At 39.5% G+C, this 26,335-nt stretch overlaps 1 protein-coding gene across 1 annotated transcript in view; it reads right to left on the bottom strand.

Annotated features, from left to right (window-relative positions):
• LOC141811163 (phospholipid-transporting ATPase ABCA1) overlaps positions 1–26,335 on the bottom strand; it is a 262,749-nt gene that overhangs the window by 184,797 nt on the left and 51,617 nt on the right. Inside the window, exons 6-11 of the mRNA XM_074699107.1 lie at positions 22,735–22,862; positions 21,759–21,956; positions 17,599–17,685; positions 17,302–17,494; positions 4,346–4,485; positions 3,524–3,640 (exon numbers count right to left, since the gene is read on the bottom strand). Of these exons, the coding sequence (XP_074555208.1) occupies positions 3,524–3,640; positions 4,346–4,485; positions 17,302–17,494; positions 17,599–17,685; positions 21,759–21,956; positions 22,735–22,862 (863 nt within the window). The remainder of the gene's footprint in view (positions 1–3,523; positions 3,641–4,345; positions 4,486–17,301; positions 17,495–17,598; positions 17,686–21,758; positions 21,957–22,734; positions 22,863–26,335) is intronic.

Below are 26,335 nucleotides of genomic sequence, written 5' to 3'. Positions count from 1 at the left end.
TGTTTCAAACCTTCTCTATTGTCTTTACTGTTTCTGACTTTGAGAAACTCTTTTTCAACTTGATTGTTTTGGAAAGCGTGTCAAAGTTTGCACTGTATTCTATCATTCATTTCTAAGTAGCAAAAGGCATGTTTTATGTTGCAACTTCAAATTCAAAGGATTTGTGACGGCACATTGGGTCATGGATTCCTTTAAGATATAAAGGAGTTTATAAGTTTATAAGATATAAATTTCAAGCCAGAAAATATAAATATAATTAAAAAAAAAATTAAATTAAATAATAAAAAAAACAAAACAAAACAAATAAATCATTATCATACTCAGTTGCTCTTCTTTTCTTGTAGTGCAATTTCCAGGTCTGGCAGCCAGGCCATTAGTGTCTTCATTACAGGACAGTATCATGAAGATTTTGAGCCTGTTTTTTTTTTGGTTTAATTTCATTTATTTATTTATTCATTTATTTATTTAATTAACTTATTCATTTATTCATTTATTTATTTATTTATCTATTTACTAATCATTTATTTACTTATTTATTTATTTCATGCAACACTGCTTTTCAACCCTTTTCCTCAATTCACAGCCCCGGCCATCACTTAAAATAAAAAAATCCTTTATCGATTAAATCTGTTTTGTCATTACTTTAAATAATTTATCTCTCATTTTTTCAAGAGCTGCAGGTTTGCAAAGTTCTGCTTTTTGTATACCAGGTAAGGCCCGTCTTTCTGCTTCTGGCTGGCTCACACTTGATAGGAGCTACTCTTTTCATACACTGTGGTGGATGTACTTCAGCACCACGGCAGAATGGACTGGAGAGCTACACTTTACAGATGAATTGAAGAATGAAAGCAGAACTTTGTGTGTGCACGCCTACACACATTATACACAACATCACAAATACCCACATGCTGTAAATGCCGCCTGATGCCTAAATACTTCTTACATGTTAGAATACTTTTAAGTACACAAAAGGAAAGATACTGACTTTCATGTTCTTTGATAATTCAGATTTGTGTTTGTAAATCTTAATTCAGATTAACTCTGTCTTGTGCTAAATTTAAGCTTCACTCTTTCATCGTTACAAGTGACACAACTGATGGAAGTTTCTTCTACACTTTGTTGCTTCTGCTCTTAGGCTGGAAACAGGAAAAGGGAAAAGAGGGATGAGAAGGAAGGAGGGGGGTGTTGGGGTTTTAAAATTCATTTCTCAGGTGAGACCTGCCCTTCATATGGGGCTGTAAGTGTCTCTGGGACGTATTGATCCTCTCATGGTGGTAAGTGAAGAGGATAACAGGGCAGACAGACGGTCCAGTCTTAACAGATATTGAATGATACGAGTCTGTTCTGCAGCAGAGTAAGCAGGCACACCAGTTGCTCCTCTCTTATATATTTGACTAAGTAGCTGCTCCTAAATTCTGGGGCATGTAGTGTTCAATTTCCAATGCTGTTGCCATAGTAACCAAGGCTGAAGCAGAATCAAAGGATTATATCTGAAATGTGTAGACGCTGTATTTTTAAAGAAATGTTTTTAAAGACTACGGCTCCTCTCAGCTCCACGCTCTCTCTTCTTCTACTTTCTCTGATGTAGTTGTAGCAGTGATGGTAATTGGTCCATAAGCGTAAAATGTGTCTGCGACCTTGAAGGACCTCTGAAGATGACAAACCTCTGCAGCCACCAGCTTCGTGGCGAGGGGCGGAGAGGGAAAGCGGCGGGCTGGGGGAGAAAATGAAGACAAAGGAGGATTGCCGGCCCATTTGTGTAAAGGTTAGGGCTAGGGTAATGAATACCCTGGCTATATGGAGCTCCCGATGTCTGCTCCCCTCCAGCTGCCTATAAGCTCATTTGGAGTGACACAGAAGTAATGTCAGTGTCAAGGAAATACGGTGAGAGGCAGAGAGAGGGAAGGAGAGAGTCTATGTCCTCTACCTTCTATAGATAATCCTTTCTGCCAGGATGAAAATTATCCTGCACTTATCCATAATTACTTTCCTCCCTTGGATTCCATATCTAACAGACGGCGCAGCAAATTGATATACAAGTAACGTACATTCTCACTTCACAAGTATATAAGAGGCTCATCATTTCCCCGTTTTACTAATTTTCACCTGAAAAGGTGCAGATTTTATAAGAAGCTGACGGATTTTATCATCAACCTGTGACTTCTGCCTTGGTGGGTGTAGCTGGGTAATCAGACGGATCCGGAGCATGTGTGTGCGGTGTTCCCAGTTCTTTTAGAAGTTGGAATTCAACTGCTATCTATACAAGCAGTGTGTACTGATTTAGTGAAAAAAATGCTGTAAAGTATGTGAAAAGGAGCAAATGATGACCTTCACTGTAGCAGTAGGGGGTAGAAGGAGCTTTAACAATGTGTCTTCATTTTTGGGGAGCTTGCACGTCATAAATCTCTTTGTTATTGTTGCTAGGCACCCTGTTGTGGCTGCCTGTTACAGAAGCTCTCTCTTCCTTGACTATTTCTTACAAGTTTTTCATCTCTTTTTCATCATTTTTGTATTTGGAGTGGATCATTACTTTGAATGGCTCTTTTGCTGGTTGTGGACACCAAACTGGTTTTTTCTTTAGTGATGTTTTTGCTGTTTTTGCTCCTGTGTTTGTCTGGAGATCCTATGTGTAACCAGGGCCGCATTGTTTACATGTGAAATCAGCTGTTAGCAGCCTGTAGCAGGAGAATGCTAACTGGTGCAAGGCCAGATGTTTCCCCGCAAGGTGAGGACAAGGAGGTGACAATGATGTGCTGGTTCTGAGGTGAGAGCTAAGAAGTGACGACATTGACCTGTCCTTCCATCCATCGTTATTGGGAACGTAAGATCTATCTCCAATAAGATGGACGAGCTAGCCATGCTAACCCAGCAACAGAGGGAATATCAGAGGGCAGAGTAGCATCATGCTATTCACAGACATGGCTAACGGAGCTAACATCAGACACCAACCCCACATTGGAAGAACTTCACCTGCTGTGAGCAGACAGGATCAAGGAGACAGAGACTGAACAGACTAAATTTCCCCTTGGGGGAAAAACAAAGCATGTTCTATTCTATTCTATTCTATTCTATTCTATTCTATTCTATTCTATTCTATAATGTTATGTTAATTGCTGAGCACAGCAGTTCAACAATAGAAATTCAACTTTGGTCTGTACTTTTCTTTGCTCACTGATGCAACAAATTTTCACCAATTTTCACCATTCAAACTTTTAACTGTTCAGCATGTTTTTTTTCTACATTTTTAACTCTTGTACTTTTTAAAATATTAAATGTTTTCTAAACTTTTTGGCCCAAACAAATTGTGGTGTCCCGTCACCAAAGAAACCACACAGCTGATGATGTCATAAGGGTTTTTGAGGTTTTAAAAAAGGACTGATGTGCTTCACCCACATAAGGGGTTAGGGTTAGGGCTCAGCATTTCAATTTTCAGCATTTGCTGCTTTGTGAGGACAAGCAGGCCCCGCCTCCAGAATGAGACTTTTGTCCACACCTTTTTGATAGTGACTGATTTGAGTCTTACCCGTATCGTATTGACTTGTGTGCTGTTGTCAAGGAAGTCCCAAACACGTGGCCCGAGTACATCCCACGAATCTGCTAGCTCTTTAAGCATCGCCAAGGCGTTGAATGTGCTGTTTGCCTGGAACACAGAACAAAAGCATGTTTTTAAAAAACACTTATTTCACCTTTCCCTGTCTGAGAGAATATTCACTGTGCAGCTTCAACTCGCTCTGAGCAAACCCAGACATGAAAGTACTTCACATCTGCATATTTCAGCTAATCCCTGGAGGAGCTCATCACATTGCAACAGTGCCACCCCCTGTGGTGACTAATGTAAATGGGGTTATTTACCCCTGAACACTGACTTGTAAACAATCCGACTATGTCTGGAGTGAGGAGAGGAGCCTCCTCCGCCTGCACCGCGCCTCTTGCTGTGAACTCATTATGTATTCTCCATGCAAAAACCTGACTGCCTGCCTGTTGTTTGCTTTGCTTATGCGGTTATCAAAATGATGCTAATATCTCGGAGAAATGTCATGTCATGAAAATACATCACACTCGCCGCAGCTTCCTGACTAACGATTGTATTATTTTTACTTTCTTCCCTAGGTGGTAATATTGTGTGACATCAGTTGTTTTTCTTTCCTCCTCTGGAGGTCTCTTCACATTTCACACAGTTTCTGATTAAATTACTTTTACCCGCATGGTCCTGGGCTCACAATATATTCAACACCTGCACAGAGGAAAGTGTTTGTTGTTACCACTAAACTTCAGACTCCAGCTTTTATTCCAGTGCATAAGGAATCAGTGGGTCCGCATGGTGAATATTCAAGCCCAGACTTGCCTCCTTCACTATGCGGCGAGCAGCAGGTGTATCAGGAGCGTAGAGGACCTTCCCTTGCAATAACGGCTTGAAGGTGCGCCAAACGTAGCGCAGGCCAGGTGTGTTCTCCAGGGTGTCGGTGAGATTCTGACAGAAATTATCTGTAGAAAAGAGGAGCAGAGGAGGGGAGACAGGTAAAGTCAACACAGGCCCAAGATGAGAGCTTTATGTCTGGTGCTGAACCTGGTGTGTGTAACCTGAAGGACAGCTTCTCCGCAAAAGAAACAAGCCGTTAAAATCTGTAACACATTATTGAATTAAAAAAAAACAAGTTGAAACATGATAAATATTGAACATAAGCTTGAAATGTACATGTAGGTACAAGCTCAAGCAAGCAAATATGAACAGAATTGGAGTTTCTTGACCTTTGAAATAACATCCAATAACTAACACCCACACATAACTCTTACACTCTTCCTAGTATGTTAGAAATTATCCGTTTGGCCTCTTTTCAGCAAGTATACTACACATTCTTCCTCTCTTCTTAAAGACAACCCTGACAAACTCACATTATTTCAATCCACAAATCTGAATCATCATATTTAACAGGGTTCTTGCACCATTTAAAAAGCCAAAATTAATGCTTTTTAAGACATTTCTAAGACCAAAACAAATATAATTTATGACCCCAAAATTTCATTCTGTCGACAAAAAAAGTCAATTTTTTTGCTTTTAACACAATCACAACTCACAGTTGTCGTTTTCTCTTTTTTCCACAATTTTTTTTTTGATTGTGATGCAGAAAAGAGCCAACATAACACACAAAAGTTGCATTATGGTAAACAACACACTACATTGCACTTAAGAACCATACACAAGAATAAAAAAAATCCAACCAATTTGGGTTGAATTTACATTTCCCCATGTCTGCATCCTTTCTTTTGACATCTGCAAATGGCATTAGTCGTGCATACCGACGCTGGCGGTACATCGCTTACGTCACTGACGTCACCATCGTACCGTATCACATATATTATTTGCTAACTCTCCTATGTACTTCAATTTAATTAGTGAAACAAATCGCAACAAATACTAACCATTAGAAGTTTTACGGCAGGTCATAGTGCTTTGTCATCAGCATTAAACACATCGTCCGGAAATTTAATACCTACAGCAAATTTAGGGTAAATTCAAGATAATTTAGAACCTTAATTACCTGGATTTTAATTTAAGACATTTTAAGACCCTTTAAGGACCTGCCAGAACCCTGTTGAAGCAACTGTTACTGTTACTGTTTTAAAAACCAACTTTTCTATTGCAAGAGACAAAAATATGGTTTTCCTCTTTTCATTCAAGCTGCTAAAGTACGACAGAGTGCTACTACCGTGTTACTATTTACAGTGAAACTGAGACTAGAATTTAACAAACAACTTAAAGTACCACAACTTCTTTTGTAGACGTATCCAAATAGAGATTTTTTTTTTAATGTCCTTTGGCATCACACAGTAGGTATCATCCACAGAGGATTGCTTATGGTTTCTGAGATCTGAGATCAGCTTTCTAGATTTGACTGGCTGATGAGCAGATGATGGTTTAAGCACAATCTCTCTTAAAGTTTCTTAATATGCTTCAAATGGCTCCATTGTTTGGTCACATTATTTTCCACCAACATGGCTCCAAACTGTATCGTTCACCTGGATCAATGCATGCAAATCCCTGAGGAACTAGGTAATTCAGGAAATGAACAAAACAAATAAGTGTCCTTTTTCTTGTTGTAACACTGGAACAATGAGGTATTCTTTTGACATGATAGGATCCAGCTCTCCTGTTTCCTTTGGCATAACTTAGAAGTTTCCCCATCCAGAAATTCAGAAGTCTTAAAGAGGAGTTTTGGCTGTTTTCTCAAGCTGCTTTGTCAACACAAGCCAAACTCAAGGCCTGATGTGGTTATCTTGGAAAAGCAGCTCAGGTTCTTCAGCCTATTCAAGCATTCATCTGGTCAAAAGAGATATAGTTGAGAAAGCTAGGAGGATGAGTGTGAGTCATACTGAGGGTTGACAAAAAAAAATGGAAAGTTAAGATTATACCTCAAAAAAATGGAAACGTTACATTTTAGATTTCCTTACTTTTTTGGGTTATTGCAGCCCCCTGGTTGTTTTATATTTTTTTGTTTTTCTTCTTTGTTATTGACTGTTCTTACTCATTCTAATATGTTTTGATTAAAACAGCTTTTTTGAGACACTCTAATATGACAAAGACAATTTTTGGGGTTCCCATTTTGAGAGGTTCGCCAAGGCTTCTTCCTCTACCATTTAGCATAGCTCAAAATAAAGTCTCAACTAAATACAAACCATTAAAAAGCCAAACTAAATTAAGAAATATAAGCATAACATATTTATATTTATCTCTTTAAGCTTGGTGGTGTCAAGAAAGTAAACTTTCTATTCATGTCAGAAACATACCAATTCTGCTTTTCCACATGTTTTCATAGATCTCAAACTATTCTTCAATATGTCCCACCTGTACTCATGGATAAAAAAACAGCAGGATACTGGGGTCAGTCATGTCTTTATGCAACAGCAACCAGATAACTGAAGAGTGGATGTCTTTACAAAAAGCTATTAAAAACACACAAGCAGCAGAAAACAGGCCGAGCACAGAGTTCAGTCTTCAGTTTATAAGGACAAGCTTGTGTGGGGCAGAGGAAAAGTCAATATGCTCAGCAGCGGTACAATCATTACTAATTTAACTTATCTGCCAACGTGAATATCGCCGGCTTGGGAGAGCGATGAATAGGTTACACGAGGACCCATGCTGCATGCAGCCTTGTGCTTGTTTTCTGATGACTGAAAATATGAGATTCCTCTGGTGTGGCGGTTAATCAGACGATCGATCAATCCAGTGTGTCGCCTGAAAGTCAATATGACCGTCTGCCGTTTTGATTTGGAGCTAACTGTCCCTCTGTTCAACACCTGTCTTTACATGCTGTCCTTTCACTGATTTTCCCCGGTCAAGGCAGCAAGAAACCTCCCTCTGTCCTCCTCGATCTCTCATCTCACCAGGGCAACCGTTTCCCCACATCAGGGAGATTTTAGCAGCCATTTTCGGCGCAATTAAATGTTAGCCTTTCTGCCTGCTGGCCTTCTTTCCCAGGTGCTCCTGGGAGGTCTGTGTGTGGGCAGCTAATGGCTACCCCTTAGTCGGAGTCTGGCCAGCTGTTCCCTTCGCAGACTGCACACTTCACAGATGCTACTTCCTGCAAACATTGCACTTTAAAGACAGGAAATGTGGGGGAGTCGCAGCAGTTTGTTCATACTTAATATCATAAATCAAATCAAAATGAATAAGTAATTGTAAAGTCACACAGGTGATGTTTTAAAAAAATGACACCAAACAAGGAAGGATAAACAGTTTTTAAGGTGAAATGTAAAGGTAAACTTAAAAAGTGGTCAAAAACGACCAACTGACCCCTAGAGGTGGGTACTGGCAATAACCTCATAATACGCATCACGATACGATAATATCCCAATATCCCAATATTGTGATATATTGCGATACTCTACACAGTTAACTGTTTTAATTGAAAACGGCTTTTCTAGTTTATTGTGCTTCGTTCATACACTTAACTAAAAAACATAAAGTGTGCCATGTTTGTTGCTTAAATTACTGGCACATTAAACTAATGTTGCAAAAAAAAAATTGAGGTGAAAGACGTGGTCAGTTGGTGAAAATTATAAATGTCACTTGGTGCAACCAAGTCACTCTTAAAAATGTAATATTGCGCAAAACGTGACCATAATCATTATTTTATCAGTCTACTACACTGTAAAAATTAAACTTAGAATGATTTTAAACAATCATCAAGTTTAGGAATAAAATATTTTGAATATACTTTAAAATTCTATTATCAAACAGTTTATGGGCAAATTAAAGTGGAGTAGCTCTACGGCGCCACCTATTGCAGTGGAGGTACAGAAGACGTATTGTACTTCCAACTCACCTAAATTTTTTTTAACAAAAGTATCGATATTAAGAATTGAATATTTTTTCCCAGGTTAAAGTATTGTGATATATTGCTGTATCAATATTTTTTCACAAGTCTACTGACCCCAGAAAGTTAATACAGGCGCCTGTGTGACATTTGGCACAAGGATGCAACCCTTCAATACCTCTGGGGAATTTGTGGTATTGATTCATAGCATGATATAACCAGTAGGACTGAGACAATTTGCTATTCTACCGATTTGATTCTGTTACAATTTTTGGGGTGCCGATTTGATCTGATTTGAACTGGGATTCTTCAATACTTGTGATTTTTGCGATTCTTAGTTGGCCTTTTTAACACCAGACCATGTGAAAAAGTTAAATAATGATGATGACAATTTCTACAGACTGTATCAGGAGCCATATTTTCCATAAAATACACGTCAAATGAGTCAGAGGGAAAAAGGAAAGTGATAACTTTTTTTTCCAATCCAGTTTATAAGCAGACTGAAACGAGGAACTTGAATTTGAAAAAAATAATAATAATAATAATAATGATTCCTGATTTTGATATTGTCAAACAAAAAATCCCAATAAATTGATTTTTTAATTTTTTTTCTCCCACCCCTAATAGCTAGTCTTCTTGTATGGTATCGTACCGTCACGCATGGTATTATTTTGTTTTGTAAGTAATCTAGCCAATCCAACCCATAATTCATAGGCATAAGAAAGTTTCACCTGTTATTCTACACAAAGCGTCCTTGCTTTTTGATAATTTGGATCCTTCTTGAGATCATGAGAACAGAAAGCTATTCAAATAAACCTGAAAAATGTCAGACAAAACACAAAACACAAAGATCAAAGAATTTTGACAACAACTGAGTGCAGAGAGAGACTGACAGATCAAATGCATCACACTTGACTTGAGAGATTTTTTGCATCAAGGGAACGACATATCAGTCCTTGATACTTGGTGTGCAAAGGGAGCATCGGATTACAGAACTTAGACGCTCTCATGAGGTGTGGGATGTGAGGGTCTCTGTGACAACAGATCTTTTCTTTATTATTACAAAGCAGCAATATGAAAGACCAAGAGACTCTGTTTTTCCACCGCTGGTTCAGCCACAGTCAAATAATTGCTTGGAGCCCCCCAAGTCGGCCCCTCAACTTACCTGGCAAATTTAATCAATCTGAGTTGCACCCTGGAGAGGGGCTCAATTTGACACCACTGTGAGTCAGTGCCATCACAACACTACACACAAACAAGCGCGGGTGCAACTACACATGCAGGTATCACTCAAGATTAGCATTATGCATGTTAGGTGTAACACTTCATGTCTGCACACTTTCTCATGCATCAGTGAAACAGCATTTATGTGCTGTTAAGCACAAAACCAAGAGTCTAATGAGCATGGGTAAATGTCACTGAATTCTGTCTCTCCTGAGAGATCAGAAGAGGAAGCTTTGAATATTAGAGATAAATGGAAAGCCAAGATTTTAAAAAGGAGGTCCATGAAATCACATCGATAGACACAGAAGCCTATTACTTTAACGAAACAAGTCCTCAAAGGATGATGTGATGTCTCCAGATGATTAGGAACCACTGTGACAAAAGTTAGGTAAATGACACCAGTGGAAAAACTTTCCAGTATGGCCCTTTAGCAAGTTATATCAGCATTTTTGAAAGTCCCATATTATGCAAAAATCACTTTGTTAAGTCTTTTAGTGAAATTTGTGGGTTTTTGGCTTTCTGCCCAGCCCACAAGATGTGATATTTAATGGCAAACTTGTACTTAGTAGAGCTTATGAATTTAAAATCCTGACCTAAAACAAGCCTGAGGATTTGGGGGTTTTGCCAACGTCAGCGATTCCCTTTTTTGACCAATCAGGAGCAAGTCTGACCTGATTGGTCCACCGGAGCAGACACCCCCGAACCTCCTCCCGGCCCACTCCCCGAGCGGGGAGAAGAATGCCGAAGGTGAAGAGCCATCACTGCTCTGTTTTTGGCTGTACACAGCCACATAGTTTCATGCCCAAGCTTCCCATCTCAGAAGAAGACAAGACTAAGTGGCTAGAGTTCATTTATCAAGGAAATGTTCCAGCTACACTCAGTAAAACTGTGCATGTGTGTGCTAGTCACTTCACGGCCGACTGCTTTTTCAACTTTGGACAGTACAACAGAGAGCTAGAGAATAGACTGGTCCTGAATCCAGGCGCATTACCAACCATCCACCAACAAACCTCAGACCCTGGAAATGTGAGTATTCTAAATGCTGTGTGCTGTGGAGCAGATGTAAGAGCTTTTCCTCAGTGTCCCCCCTGTCACTGTGTTAGCTTCAGAATGCTAACTTTAGCTGCGGTTAGCCTATCGTTTCAGCCTGTAGTGTTACGGTAAACGAGCTACGCTGTTTTCTAAACATTGTGCACTCGGAGCTCTTGGCGCCGCTCTCAGTGACGCGGAAGAGCGGGGCGGTATCAGCGGCGGCTCATTTACATACGAAGGTCACGCCCACTAAATCAGAGCGTTCTGAACAGAGGGGCTATGAGAGGCTGGAAACAATACTCCTGTGCTTGATTTATTGGCTTTTTGGACCAAAACATGTCACTACCATTTCATGAAGACATCGATGATCCATATTAAACTGCAGAAAATGAGCAGAATATGGGACCTTTAAAGCCATATCTCATTGTTTTCTCTTCAGAATCAGAATCAGAATACTTTATTGATCACCAAGGGGAAATTTCAATTCAGTTACATTCCTTCCAAGACAAATAAGAAAACAAACGGTGACACGGGAGAAAAAGGAATGGGATAAAACCTACGAGCATGCCCAGCGCCCCTTTGGAGTAGATTAAAAAAAGGCAAGCCAGCTGTCTTAAAACCTTCATATGAAATAAAAAAAAATAACACTGAGGACAAAACCTTCTGAAATGAGCAGGTTTCAAATGTCCTGCAAATCTTGAAGCAGACTTTTCCAAAAAGGGTATAAAAAAATGCTTATCTGCTGTGCAGAGTCTAACATTTTAACGACTTAAAATTACAGTTTACTGTCACAGAAGAGCTGTTACCCACCGCCCCAGCTATTAAGAGAAGTGACTCAGACATTTTCCTGCGCTGTCAATGATTTATTTTTTTAAAAAAGAACAAAACCTCTGTGTTGACTTTTATTAGCTATCCCAATATTCCTCAGAGTGTACTTTTGCATGTACAAAAGAGTTGTAATTGGCCATTATGCAGAATCTCTGCATCTTCATCACATTCACTTAAGTGTACATAGAGCGACACGGTGAAATGCCAAGGCAAATTCAAAGCAGCCATTAGCATGCTAAAGGAGACGTTGGTGCTTATTTTGAATGGATGACACAATGCTTTGGCTAATTTGCTCTGGCACGAGCATGCATTTCCACTTTACAGTGCAACTTTATTTCCAGGGAGCAGAGGGCCGCTTATTAAAATCTAATTTGGTGAGGTTGTCTCCACAGAGCCGGCTTTTAATGAAACAGGAATGCGAGGTCCCACATGAGAACAGGGCTAAAAGGAGCTATGCTGTACAGCTAATTCTTCAGGGTTTGGTTTTGAGCATATTCAGCAGTTTTTAAATGATCATGCATGTACAGTTTTAATGTATTCTCCCCTTAATCATGACTGCTTTACTCTTTCTTAAATCTACACATTTCATAATCAGCTCAGTGCAGTATCAAATTATTTTGAGTGGAGGAGTGATAAATAATTCTGTGTATAAGACAACATATCTTTGTGCGTCATCCTGTAGAGTTCCCATTCCATCAAACTCCCTCAAGTCAAGAAATTCAGGGCAGCTTTCAAGAAAATACATATAAGGAATTCATTTGAAAAGCAAATGTGTGAATAAACAATTATTTTTTTGCAGAATTAGGCCACAAACTTCGCTTGGGAATTTCACAGGCAGTCAAAACAAACAGAGGTGTTTATCCTCATGTGGAAAACGTTACCCAGCCGCTAATGACTAAATATAACAGCAGGTGCAGTGAAGCAGGTGCAGATGAAAAGTTGTTCCATTTTGAACCTTTACATCAGAACCAATCACAAGGCATGCTCCAAACATTTAGACGCTGGTTATTAACAACATTTTCTCCTCAATTGCACAGATAAAACTATAAATAAAGAGAAAAGTAACATTTGACAAGCGAAGAGTTTTCAGACTGCTGCCTCTCTGTTTGGATGAGGTCATCTTCTCTCATCGATTGACTTCAAACACTCTCAAAAGGTTTCAGCAAGTCCAGAGTAGCACTAAATGATTCAGAGGTAACTGCACAGCTACTGTCAAAGCAAGAGTCAAGTGTAACTCCAATTTCACCAACATGGGCACTCGAAATACTTTTCCAGACAGCATTTAGATTATAAGGCCTGCACCACAGTGAAACTGTGTTTCACTGTGGTGCACAAGATCAAAATTAAAGATGGGAGATTTAAATTTACCCCCAAAAGGTTTACACTTCAAGGGTTGAACTTTATGAAGGTAACACAAGGGGCTTTTCAACCAGTCAGTCAAGAACTTTTAGTTCCTGGTACAGTGACGCTTTGCCTGTTTCTACCAGAGGCTGAAGACCAGGGTGGAATATACAAATCAAGAAAAGAGACATGGAGAAAAAATTATTTAGAAATGTTCAGGTCCCATTCCCCATAGTTCTTACAAGCTGAACAGCACCATCCCTTTCCATTCTGCAAACAAAATTTGCTTCCTGCACAAATTTATATAGAAGCTGGCTCCTTCAGTCGAACAGTACTTTTCATCTCTGGGTTCTGCAGTGCCAAATAGTAGGGTCATTTAGGAGTGAAACGTGACCGCGGTGAGCGAAGGTCCGTTTCTCAATGGATTTGTCATCTAGGATGGTTAAAAAACAAATTTAGCCAATGGCAGGGAAACTTTTTTAAAGGCCAAAATCCAAAATGGCTGTCATGGAAATGATCTCTTTAAAGGCTCGACCTACAATGATGGACAATACATGTTTTCAGACCTTATTTTTGTTGAGAAATACATATTTCAGGGTTACAGAATGATTTGACCTTATCTTAACCTTCAAATTCAAGATGGCTGCCACTTTTGGTGTTTTTTAAAGATTTTTGGGGGGAGTTTTTGCCGTTTTTGGGGCATATTTTTTTAGTATTGTTACAGAGTCTCTATAGGGTTATAATGGAAGCTCTGCTCATGATGAGTTGAGTGATATGCAGTTAAAGTTCACAGAAATAACATCTGAAGTCAATAAAGTAGATGTTAATGTGTAAACAACCCTTGTTGATTGACCATTTCCCATTAAAAAGGACTATGCAGAAATGACTTTTCAGGTCTATATCCCAATATTTTTGGCTCTATTAAATTCTTTTGCAGTGTCAGAACATTGGAAATGAATAGATTCCTTTATTTCGCTCCCATTTAAATGAATGGAGATTTATCATCACCATGGGAACCACTGGAACAAAGCTAAATTTGTTTTTTAGCCATCCTAGACGACAAATCCACTGAGAAACTGACGTTCGCTCACCGCGGTCACGTTTCACTCCAAAATGACCCAACTGTTTCTATCTATCTATCTATCTATCTATCTATCTATCTATCTATCTATCTATCTATCTATCTATCTATCTATCTATCTATCTATCTATCTATCTATCTATCTATCTATCTATCTATCTATCTATCTATCTATCTATCTATCCAACATTACACATCCTCCCATCACACAGAGTCCATCAAGCATATAGAAAATGCAACCTCAATTGCACCTACCCCTATTGCACTGGATGTTAATATAAATATGTGCAATAACATTCAGTGCAATCGAGGTTGGTGCAATAGAAGTTGCATTTGCTGAATGCTTGATGGACTCTGTGTGCAATACTTATGCTTGGGTTTCTTTTTTACTTGTCTACTGAGCTCAGGTTTGTCCTACTGTATTAAGTGTCTTGTATGTATATGTAACCATCAACCTGCCAGGGGGTCTGCAGATGGAAATTAGCCCAAGGCTATGATCTGGCATATTTACATTTGTAAAAATGTTCCCTCTTTAAAAACGAATCAATTAGAAATGGTTTGATCAGCCAGACCTCGTGTTGACGCCATGTCTTGTCATGTGACATGCCTAACATCAATCATACTTGTCAGTCAGTAGCAGAATTTCCAAGAAAATGACGGACAGATTGAAGCAATCAAAAGCTTAGCTTCACTTTACCAATAGCGATGCTACAAACGCATAGTGCAATTTGTGCAATGCTGTAGTATTATGCAAGGGCTACACCACCTAGGTGTTAAAATATTTTTGGATGTACAGCATTAAATACCAGGGGTGTCAAGTCATGTTTATTTACTCATAAACTCAACAGACAGAAACCACAAAATTCACAGGGAGAACTTATAAGGTTAAAGAATCATATTGATAAGTTGAATCAATGATTTAATTGTTATCAATAAAATCTCATCAATACCCATCCCTGTGTATGCAACAGATCTGTTAAACGTCCAGTCTGGGTTCCTGTTAGATGTCAGTAGGCCCCTGTCTAAGGAGCTGAGAGATTTCCATAGTGTAGGATTTTCCTTCATGTCCAGAGATTCAAGAAGACAGCAATATCAACCTCACAATATTATTACAGCACTGAGGACAAATCATCTTCATCATGAATCTGACTGTTTCCATCCAGTATTGGATTCACGAGAAATCTTCCCTCTGTTGCATAACTGACTCACTTAAACCACAACCATCTTGATGTATGTACACCGTGGGTATTTTACTTTGATATCAAATCCTCGCCCACAAGACAAACCCGTGTGTTAGAATCCCACTTTGAAGCAGTTATGCCAGCAAAGCAGAGTGTACCGAGTAGGATCAAAGGGTGATTCATGTTAGCGATCCTTTATATCTTTTAATCCACATGCTGTAGAATCCATATTTCCTCTATATTAATGGAAGCCTTGAAGCTCTGTGGAGGCTTATTCACCTACTGAATTTGGGTGGTGCTGTTCATATTTTTAAAGCAGAGTGAATATACCACTATTACTTTGATGAAGACATCTGGAGCACATCTTTTATTTGTCATCAAAGGCTGCTGTTGGAGGCTATTCGACTTGTTCAGTGCTTATTGATAGGAGTATGAGATACGATGACCAAGCATTAGTGAGACGGCTTTAGGACTTTTAAAAACTGAGACTCGCTTTGCTTTTTCTCAAAAATCTGAGCAGGCTTCTGTGAAATCAATACAGCATTTGGGAGTTTGGCTACAAATGCAGACAATATGGCCGCCCGGGTGGTATTCTCCAACTGATTAGCACAAAATACCAGTTTAGAAGACAAAAAAGTGTTTCAGTGACACCATCTGTCCTCTGTGAGAAGTTTGGGCTGCCATATGTTCATATTTAGGATGTAATACGTTCTCGCCTTGTGACTCTGCAAAATTCACACAACAGCATCAGTTTCCCACTTAGGAGGAGACGATCAGGACTTTTATTCTCCATTTAGAAAAGCACATTATGCCAGGGTGGGGAGTGCACAGCCTTTTAACAGGGTGAGAGGAGCTGATTTGATTGGCTACGATTGATGCCAGCCCCTGACACAGCCGCTGATAATGAATTCCTAATCAAACCAGGTTTCCAGCTCTGGTGCAGGTGCCAACTGTGCTGCAGGTACTAGTTTCAGGGTGTGCAAAGGAAGTGCACCCTGCACAATTTACAGATATGCATAGCTTGTACATAAAAATGGATATTACGCTCATCTTCAATCATATTTTGAAACAAGCATTCAGGTCTGCCTTCATTTATTTTTGTGTGATCAAGCAACACATCTCTATCATACGCATGCCAACTGAGCTTCACTGGATTTGAATTCTTTGTAGCAAAGTTTCAAATTACCAAGTGAGACCATACACCATGCCAACAGGTTTCCAAACAAACAAGCCATTTACTAAACAGTAGGGCTGAAATATTTTGGAAAATAATCTAACATGTTAACATTTAAACAAGTCTTTTCTGAACTTTCAAACTGAAAAAGAAAAAAGGAATACTGTGAAATTTCACCAACCACTAGTTGTCAGTAGGAGTAACAAACCACACAGGGGAATGGCTCTGCCAGCCACAGTCATTCTACTGTATGGATCTCTGTAGCTCACAGGGTTTTAACCAAAAAAAACCCCCCATAAGACTGACTTTTGCTGGTTTTAAGGAAGAAAGAGTACAAGTTACTATATTTCCTCCAGGTCTGTGTGCATGAAACTTTTTTTTTTTTTCTAATAGCAGCATTTGTGATATGGAAATTGCATCCTTTTACATTGTGATGTCTGTTTCGAATTGATTAATTGTTTGGACCATAGACTGTAAAAAAAATTGGATGTCCGATTGCTCGGCTCGAAGTAAGGTCTCCACAAAAACTGCTCCCCCTGGTGGCTGGCTGCAGTATAGGTTAAAAAATCCTGCTTTCCAGCCATTCTAGATGGGCTGTGGTCAAACTTTAAAAAATGAATACTCCTCGTTAAAATGTTTCCCTCGTCTGATTGTTGTGATGATTTGAAGGTATCATTTGGCTGTCTTGTATTCAAGTCCTCTTTTTTTCTGAAATTTTCATTTTCATTAGTTATACAAGCTTAAAAACAAGGCTTTATGTAAGGTTTAACGATGATTGACAGCTGCCGTTCTCATGTATTTTTTTCGGGGGTTGAAAAATGACGGGAGGTAGAGTCAAGAAGTGATTAAACTCTCGAAAAAAAAAAAAAAAAAAGTTTTTGTCACCCTGCTCCACTCAGATTCTCCCAGAATCCCTCATCGTCTCTACTGCTCAGACTCTGGCTGCAATTGCTGCCAATGGTGGCGCCTATGATAGGGGAATTTTGGCTTCAAAACTGTACAATGATAAACGGCGGCCACAGCCATGCTGTCCACTCTATATACAGTCAATGGTTCAGACCTACTACACAAACCTGGAAAGCTAAACCACAGAAAGATCTGTGAGAGGATCAGAGCATCAGTTACCTGGATTGTCCTCCATGATGGACATGAAGCTGTCTGCCATCTGTCCAGATGAGCGTGAACTGGTGTACGCGTTGGTGGAGTTTACGTTTGACTTCCTCTCACACAGAAGCATATTCATGCTGCCCATCATGTCGTTTTGGAAATCCAATGAGCTCGCTGCCTTGAAGATCTTAGAGTTCTGCAACCTGGCCACCTTAAAGAAATATGAGAATTTTAAGACTGTGTCTCCAAATGAATTTGTTTGTTTTCAAACTTTGTAAAAAATGTTTCTTTCCACTTAAAAGTGATGAAGCATACCTCCTCCAACAACGGTCTTGCATTTTGAGCAGTTTTCCTGATCAGAGCGGCTGTGTCGACTGTGTTCAAATCCAAAGCTGAAGGAATCTAGAGGAGAGGCGGAAAATCTCAGTTTTATTAATGAAGTAAAAAAATGTGGCCAGTTAGTCTAGTACAAAAAAAAAAAAGGAATTAAAATGATTTTAAACCAACTGACCAAAAAATAGAGAGGAAACATTGATGTCTACAGCGTACTGACTTGCTCAGTAAAACAAAGCCCATATTATCAAGTTCAGAAATGAAATATTTTAAATATACTTTGAGATATTTAAAATAGGCTGTAAATACGTTAATATCTGCTGTGAAAACTGTTCTTTTGGCTTGGTGTGTATGTGACTTCCTGTACTCCCGGACACTCGAGAAACATCAGATTTGAGCACTTCCACATTGTTTCATATTTTTAGACTGGAGGTTGTCGCTTGGGTGGGACTTTCAGTGTGGAGGAGACACCTTTGGGAGTGAGGAGCAGAAATCCTCACCGTCCACTCCACTCACACACTCTGCCTGAAACCAGCACCAGCTCTATTGAACAGGGGTTTCAGAGACACTGAACAACTTCAACACATGTACTGATGCTGGCCTCTGACCTGCAACTTGTTAACTATCATTATTTTCCTGGTAGTGGTTGTTCAAAGCTGTAACAAGTCTCTGAGTGTGCTGCAGTGATATTATGTAGGTGCACAGCATGTGTCCAATTAGAAAAAGACTAAATGGCATGCCCTTTTAACTGCTGTCATATTCATGCATCTAGTGTCAAGTACAGACTCAAGAGGAGCATCTGGACTGTCTTCAGCAAATAAAATGACAAGACTGCAACTAAATTTAAAAATAGAAAATAAAAACAGGGAGAAGGAGGATGGGAAGTGGAGAGACCAGAAGGCTAAAGGGAGGACATTTTATTCCAATTTTAGAATAAAACACTCCTTTGCAAGGCTACTGGTTGTGTTTGGAGTGCATTCACTCAGGGTCACTTTAACTCTCTTTGTGTAGTGGAAACATGAAGAGGAGGACAAGAGGTTCCAACTATTTGAGCCAAAACTGCAAAAAAAACTGGACATAACGAAAGGAAGAGTATTCAAGTAAGCAGTGATCTTGAGATAAGAAGAAAAATAAATAAAGCTCAACAAGGATTTCTCAAAATTACAGTTCTGTACATCCCAGCAAGATCCTTTCACTTCTTCTCTGAGAGCTGCTCGGCTTATTGCTTATTTTCCAACAGTTTCAGCTGATTGGAAATAAACACTGCAAGCTCACTTACAGCGATTAACACTTTTATGGTTTTGTACAATTTATGTATGATATTTCAAGACCGACTAAAAAAGACATGTCTGACATTTGAATTACTTGCGTGGAGCTCCATAAATAAATTGAACCCTGTGTTTACTGCCTGTCTCTGGATTCTGAAATGACTCCAGGAAACACAAACATAACACTGTGGAACCAATGTCTGAATCTCACTCAGTGATAAACCCTGACTTCCTCCCTTGTCCCTGTCTTTATGTTGTTGTTCTTATCACAATCACTCAGCAACGTCAAGCTTTAAGTGTGAAGGCTTGATGTTCTTTTCCATCTATTCGCCCGCAGCACTGAAGAGCTTTTGCTTCCATATCTTGTCTGGCCTTTTCTTTTTTTGTCCTCTCCTTCTCTCTCTGTCTGGAAATGCCTGTGGGCTTAAATTGTTCAAATGCTCCCTCCAACGAACTTCCTGCCTTATAACTTATTTATTGGATTTGCTGTCCCATATATTTTTCCTCAAAGATAAACTCATGGAAAAGTGCATGTTTTCATCATCCCAAAGGAACTATGGGACTTTACAGAGTTCAGGGAGAACCTTGGTTCTAATTCCCGGATGATTGCTTCATTCGATTAAAATCACTTGAAGAGCGCACATGACCGTGACAGCCTGTAGAAAAGCTCAGAAAACGACATCTCACTTGAAAAGGGTGAAATAGAAACACCTTGAGAAGATGGTGCAAGTGTTGTCAGTATTTTCAGCCTCATGACTGGTTTTACTTTGAAAGATATTTCTACGTCTGTCTTGTCAAAGAGTCAGACAAGCATAACATTCCGTTTTTAAACTGATTAACCTCATTTGGCTGGCAGAGCAAGCCTGTGTCTTTGAATTTAATTTCCTGCAGGAATGAAAGATCATACAAATTGTACTAAGGACCGTTTTTGTATTATCTATCAGTAATTAGAAAAATGTCAATGTTGGACGTTACCTTGTGCTGCTCTGTTGGCATTTCAAATTAATTTCTCAATTCAAGAAAATAAATAACTCCCGTATAAAAACTGCCAAGGAAAAACGATTACACGGCTCATTCTGGCATACCAAAAACAACACTGACAAGACCTCGGAGATATATTTTCCAAAAGGACTACATTCAACATTTTTAAACTCAATCGTTAAAAGCTTTTGCACCCTACAAGGAAGTTTGATTCTTTTGGTACCAGGTCATTGAGGTCAAGCTCGTCCCCTCAGATCAGTCTCACAGCAGCTTTGGAAGCTAGTGTCTGAGTGAGATTCATCAGCTCCTGAGCTACACTGAAAGACAGGCGTAGACTTAGTCACTGCCGGACAAACTTGTCAGACAAGCTGGAAGGTGATGGAGCGCTGTGAGGGAGAGGCAGCCACAGTGGAAGTGCCACTTTGACTCCCAGTGAGACATTTTGATAGCACAAGGCCAAGGACATGTCTTGTTTTTGTCACTAGTGGGCTCAACGGCAGCAAATCCATGGTCACAAGTCCAATATGTCAACCGTGTTCTATTGTGTGCATATTATGGCCAAAATTAAACAGTGGTTAATTAAACAATCATCACATCTTGATAAGAGTTTTATTCAGCTAAATATACCATAATACATTTTTCCCACCATACTTTAATAACTTGTCAAAAATAACAGTGACAATCTAACAATAGCTGCGTTTCCATTGCATTTTTTGCAAAGTAAAAGTGATATTTCTGAAGTTTCTTTAAAGTTGCCCGGGTTTCCATTACGACTAGGCGTGCTCAACTTGAGTAAAATCAAATGTTGGAAGAAAGAGGGGGGACTGTAAATGGCCATAACCATGGATACCCCAAACATTTTAAAGGCCAAAACTGTCATTTTAATTGTGTCACTGTTGTTGCTGATGTTGTGGACACACAGAGTCAGGGGGTGTTTAAATACTGGAACATCAAGTGTAGTGTTAGTTCAGGCAGTCTAAGAATATGAGACAATGATAAATCTGCTGTTTTTCGAAGGTCTGCTTGTGGCTGGCCCCGGAAGTAGCAGAAGTCACATACACACAAAGACAAAAAAAGACATTTTCACAGCAGAAATTAACCTATTTACAGCCTGGTTCAAAAAACGTCTCCTGCCTGGATCTCTAATTTTACTATCAACACCGACTGTACAGGGGTGATTTTTTTCCAGCTCTGCAATTTAGAGGATATTAAGATCCCAATCAGAAGCACATCTTAGCTTAGCTCATGTGACTGACAGGCTCCCTATAGCTGTACTCGAAGCCCTCCTTACTCCCAGTATGGCCATGATAGCCGATCTGCTTCAAAAATCAGTTTCAGAAACAGACAAGTGACGTCAAGAAGACTATGTCCATTAATTATACAGTCTAAGCTTCTGAAAAAACAGCTAGTGAGAGCTTAAAATTCTTCTTAAAATTTAAGCAATTTTTCAAAATTTTGGTGTTTCCATTACCATTTTTTATTGCAATATTTAGGTTTAGCACAATTCTAGGTGTAATGGAAATGCGATTATTGTCTCAGTTAAAGCAAAAAATAAATAATGTAGCTTTTTGTTGGACAAACTCAGGCCTTGTTATTCCTCTATGGCTGAAGCAGAGACATCATAGACACTTTAAATCCACAAAGTTAGTACAAGCTCTGTCAGTGAAATCATAGTGATTTGAAAAGACGCCAAATGAGGGTGATTCAATGAAAACATGATAGCATGGATTCAACTGCAGTGTGATCATGAGGACAGTTAGAGAAAACATATAGCCTCAATAATTTAACCTAATGGGTCTGACTGGGTTTGGTGTCTCATGTCCAAACTTTAACCATAATCAAACTTAAATCAGAGAGCAGCGTGTGAGGGTTTTTGGATGAGGGAAAGCTCACCTCTGAAAGAACTTTCCTTCCATTCAAGTTCTGCAGGAGAACTCGCTGGGTGTTAGTCAGCTGCTGGGGAGTGAGGGAGCAGCTGACGTTTTGAAAAGCCTCCTTTTCGACTTGGCTGCTAAATTGGACATACTGATCCAGATCTGTCCCCTCACACAGGATGCTCCTCAGGCTGGCTGGCCGTGCAATGCCTGACATCTGAAAAAAAGAAAAAAAAAAGAAGATAAATAATTTTTTTAGAGAAGTTCACAAACAAGAGGACTTTGGATCCAAGTTGCATGATTTATTTATGTGTTATGTTGTGCTGTGGCACATTTATGCAAAATTACATTTCAAAATCAGAAGTTGTCACACAGGACTCCATGAATGCAAAAACACAGACAGTGAAACTTTTGGCAGTAAAAACAGTGACACACTCACAGATGCATACACACATAATGAATCACACCAGAATGAGACCAGACAGACTCGCAGACAAAGAATGGCTTCCAACTTTCTCTTTCTGAGCACATCACTGTCTGCAGCAAAGCCCACTGCAACCATCAGAACCAATCAGACACTGCGGGGATCTTTTAATCAGCGCACATTGTATTTAAGCATCCTTGTCAGTGTCAGTAAAGCATAATTACCTCCTCGCAGCTCATCTGATATCACTCAGTACATACAGCAGTATCAGTTGGGGAACATTTAGAGACAAGACAGGCTTATTGCCGTTGCGCGTTTCATTCTAAATTACCTTCTGAAGGCAGTTTCAAACGTCTGGAATACTTCAGTTTGCTTTGATTACGACCATCAAGACAAAGAGTCCCACAGGCAGTTCTTGGCCGGGACATTTTAGTTTTAACTGTTCAAGAGCAACACTCTTGGCACATTCAAACATTTTAGTCACATTTAAATTCTTTCATTTAAAAAAGGAGGCAGGAGGTTTGTGTGCACTGCTTTTAGGATGTGAGAAAAGAAGAGGAATTACACTCACTGGGTTGAGTTTTATCCGTGAGTTGAGGAGGCTTTCGATCACTGCTGGTGGCACGGACAAATTGTCTTGAAGATGAGATGAGAAAGTTTCGTTGTCTCTGAGTACAGTCCTCAAGATCACTGGTTGAGCTTGAAGAAAATAAAAGAGAATTTGTTACTTTACAGGACAAAAAACCCCCACAAAATTTAAATACAATGCAATTAAAGAGGAAACAAGAATGACAATTTTAACCCTTCATCCTCCTCCCTTTGCCTTCACATTTCTCTCATTTTCCACTCAACCTTGCAGCCATCCTCCAGCATTTCCACCCCAGTTCCCAAATGAGGACTAGGTGCATGTAGAAACACATGTGAGACTTGTGTCATTTGGCCAAATAGACACCTACGCCAACCATGGAGGAGAGCCTGTTGTGTAACTAATAGGACAGCAGCTCCTCCACTGCCATGGAAGGCTGGTTTAACGAAGCACCAGAGGATTCATTCTGTTGTTGAAAGGACAAGGATAAAGATGAAATCTGTCTTCAGGATCACTGTCCTGCAGCTACTGAGTACATTTTTATACCAGCCTAAAGAGACAATGATCAAATCTATAAAAAAAAAAAAAAACCCGTACCAGGATTTCAGCAGATAGCAACGACATATTTCAGAATCTGCATTTTTGAAACATGTCGAGAAAAGAAAAGAGGAGGTCCTGTATTAGGGGTAAAAAAAAAGTGGCTATTGTATGATGCTTATTTCAAGATGATGGTTGGCAATAAAGCAGAGTGTAAGGGAAGAATACAAGCAGAATTAAAGATAATCTTAGAAAGTGAGCATTAACATGGGACACAGATGGTCCAGTGGTCTGGGTGGCGCCCCATGAGGTTCACCCTCGAGCTGGGGTGGACTGGGTTTGGATCTGGCCTGTGGCCTGTTTCCCATATGTCATTCCCCATTCTTGCCCTGTTTGCTGCTCGATTCACTGTCTTATCCTCTCTGATTGAAGGCAAAAGTCCACAAAAAAACAACACTTCACTCCACTTCTTTCTAGATATATGCCTGATTGTAATCCACACTTTAAAATAAGATTATCAGAACCAATATTGCTGGCAGAGATCTGTGTTTTTCCCTGCTAAAAATGATTTCTGTGATTAATTTTGTAGTGGTGGTGGACACAGGAGCCTAACTGACAGAAAAAGGACAGAAAAGCAGAGGAAGGCTAAACGGGAGAGTGATACAGCCCAAGCTAAAGGCTAATTAGCCTTTAGCTCGGGCTGTATCACTCTATAACACAGGGGCTAAACTTTTTGTGATAATGTTCATTCCAACCCACAGTAAGCAGTTATTCTACAGTGGTCTGTTCAAACTTGAGTCTATAAATAAAATGAAAAGTGAGGTTACATTAGCTCGGATTGGTAGATGACTGGCAGAACATAGCTATTGCGATGTCGCTAACTAAGCTCGTTGTCACGTTTCAAACAGCAGCGCTACGTTACTGTACTATCAAGTCCCTTACCTTGGCGCGTTGTATCCAGTTAAAAGTTGTCTTGAACAAACACAATTTATTTCGATTCGATCTCCATTTTAATTCCGAAAACAAACTGGCTAAAAGTAATTTACAACAGTGTGTCGAGACGCCAGACCACAAGGTGGCGAGGGAGTGCAATTAAAACAGGTCATCCTCTAAGCATCTTTTCAAAAAAATAAAAGAGTTGTTATATTACTTAAAGTTTTACAAAAGTTTGCCTGTCTCAGGACTGGCTGTGATAATTTCTGTATTTTCTTACTTTTTTAACCCTTGTGTTGTCCTGGGGTCATTTTGACTCCATGTGAAATATTTTTTCATAAAAAAACAGCTGTCTTTTTTTCTTTGTAAACAAGGTCTTGAGGCCCTAAATTCCAAAAGAGGGGAAAAATTGGGGGAATGAGTTGGACTGAAGTCAGACTACATGTGTAACACAGAGTTGATGACAATTTGTACTATATGCTTAAAATCACAGTAAAACGGGTCCGTTTGACCCCAAAAGACAAAATGTGGACATTCACAAAGTTATATGCCACCTGGCCAAGAATCATTAAGTCATTGCTCTGAGACATGTCCATAATATAGCATTTAAATAGCATTTAAGAAATAACCTTCTTTAGTGCAGATAATCTTATTTTAAATTGTGGATTATGATCAAGCATATATCTTGAAGGAAAACTTTTCAAGATCACTTAAAAGCACCTCATGGTCCGTTCAAGTGAGGCACACAATTCAGAATTAAGGATTCTGTGCGTGACATCGTAAGTCTGTCGGCAAAGACTGAATTTGACATTTTTTTAAGCATACCAACAAATGTTCCAGTATTTTTTTCTGAATTCTCGTTTTGTGTTACATGTTAATCAGACTAACCGATGATTCTGAGCTTAAATTATGCCTTTTAGATGACTGCTGCAATTAAATCCTTAAATGATGCAAATGAGGGTTAAACACTCGAGTCACACACACACATAAGAGTGTGAGAGGGGACTATTTGTTGCTCAACATGCAGCAGATTATTAAACAGCTATTTTCACCTGATTAGCTGCCCACAGATATTAGGAGGGCCGGGTTAAAAAGCTATCATGGTGGCTGGGATCCCACTCATACTGTATCTATTGGTGGTGTGTATCTTCTATGATCCCACTCTGAGCTGGTGAGATGATGAAGGGGTTGTGTAATTTAATTAGATTAGTCCTTAAGTGAATGTAATACATGAAAGACGGCCAATGAAAGGGATGAGGGTGAGGAAGTGACTTATATTGAGTTAACTGATGTTCAATAAGAATGTCTGTTTGGGAAAAACAATCATTTGACATTGTTTGGAAAGAATAACGCTGCTCACACTCCAGACAATGCTTAAAAGCATTATCATGCTCCCCAGGTTTGCTGCTGAATCAAGAGGGTCAGATTATGTGTCCCGACATGCTCTCTGCTCTTCCTGAACAACTCGTCTCTGATTGAAGTGACCACCCGAGTCTTTTAATCAACTCTTGGTAATAACAGAAAAAAAAGAAAGGACAACACAATCGCCTTTGCCATGCTCCTCTTTTGATACCACTCTATTCCCCATTCTTGTTCCTGACCTTTTGTGTTCGCTCCTCCGACAGAGAACGCCGTTAATTACGCCCAGGCTTGGATCTTTGATGGATTTAATCTTGCATATTACAAGCCAGCGACCCCAAAATGCAAATGGACGACACGCCGTTTGCTGAGCACCAGACCCCCCCCAACCATCCCCCTCTTTGTCTTTTTGCAAATTAGGCACCATATGAAAATCTGAATATCATCAGGCTAAATGAGCCTAATGCAAAGCAGCAAGTTATCAAGACAAACGATCTGTCAGTCTGCATGGCAAATTGCATCATAAATAATGGCGCCATTGTTTTGGAGGGATAAAGGGGAATAACAAATCCTCCAAGTTGTCATCCACATGAAGGGGATACTTTCTTTGATGGAGAGTACTTAATAAAGTCACAGCAGAAGGATTGCTGTTCGAGCTGCTATAGACCAATTATTTTAGAAAAGCAATCATGCATTGTTTTCTGGGAGACCGATCCATACTTTAAATTTGTTTCTCTTTTACAGTGTTAAAAAATGT

The sequence above is a fragment of the Halichoeres trimaculatus genome, unplaced genomic scaffold (assembly GCF_033239565.1).
Source record: "Halichoeres trimaculatus isolate MK-OKI-2021-1 unplaced genomic scaffold, fHalTri1.1 fHalTri1_scaffold_22, whole genome shotgun sequence".
Classification (NCBI taxonomy): domain Eukaryota; kingdom Metazoa; phylum Chordata; class Actinopteri; order Labriformes; family Labridae; genus Halichoeres; species Halichoeres trimaculatus.
This window is presented reverse-complemented; position numbering and strand designations above follow the sequence as displayed.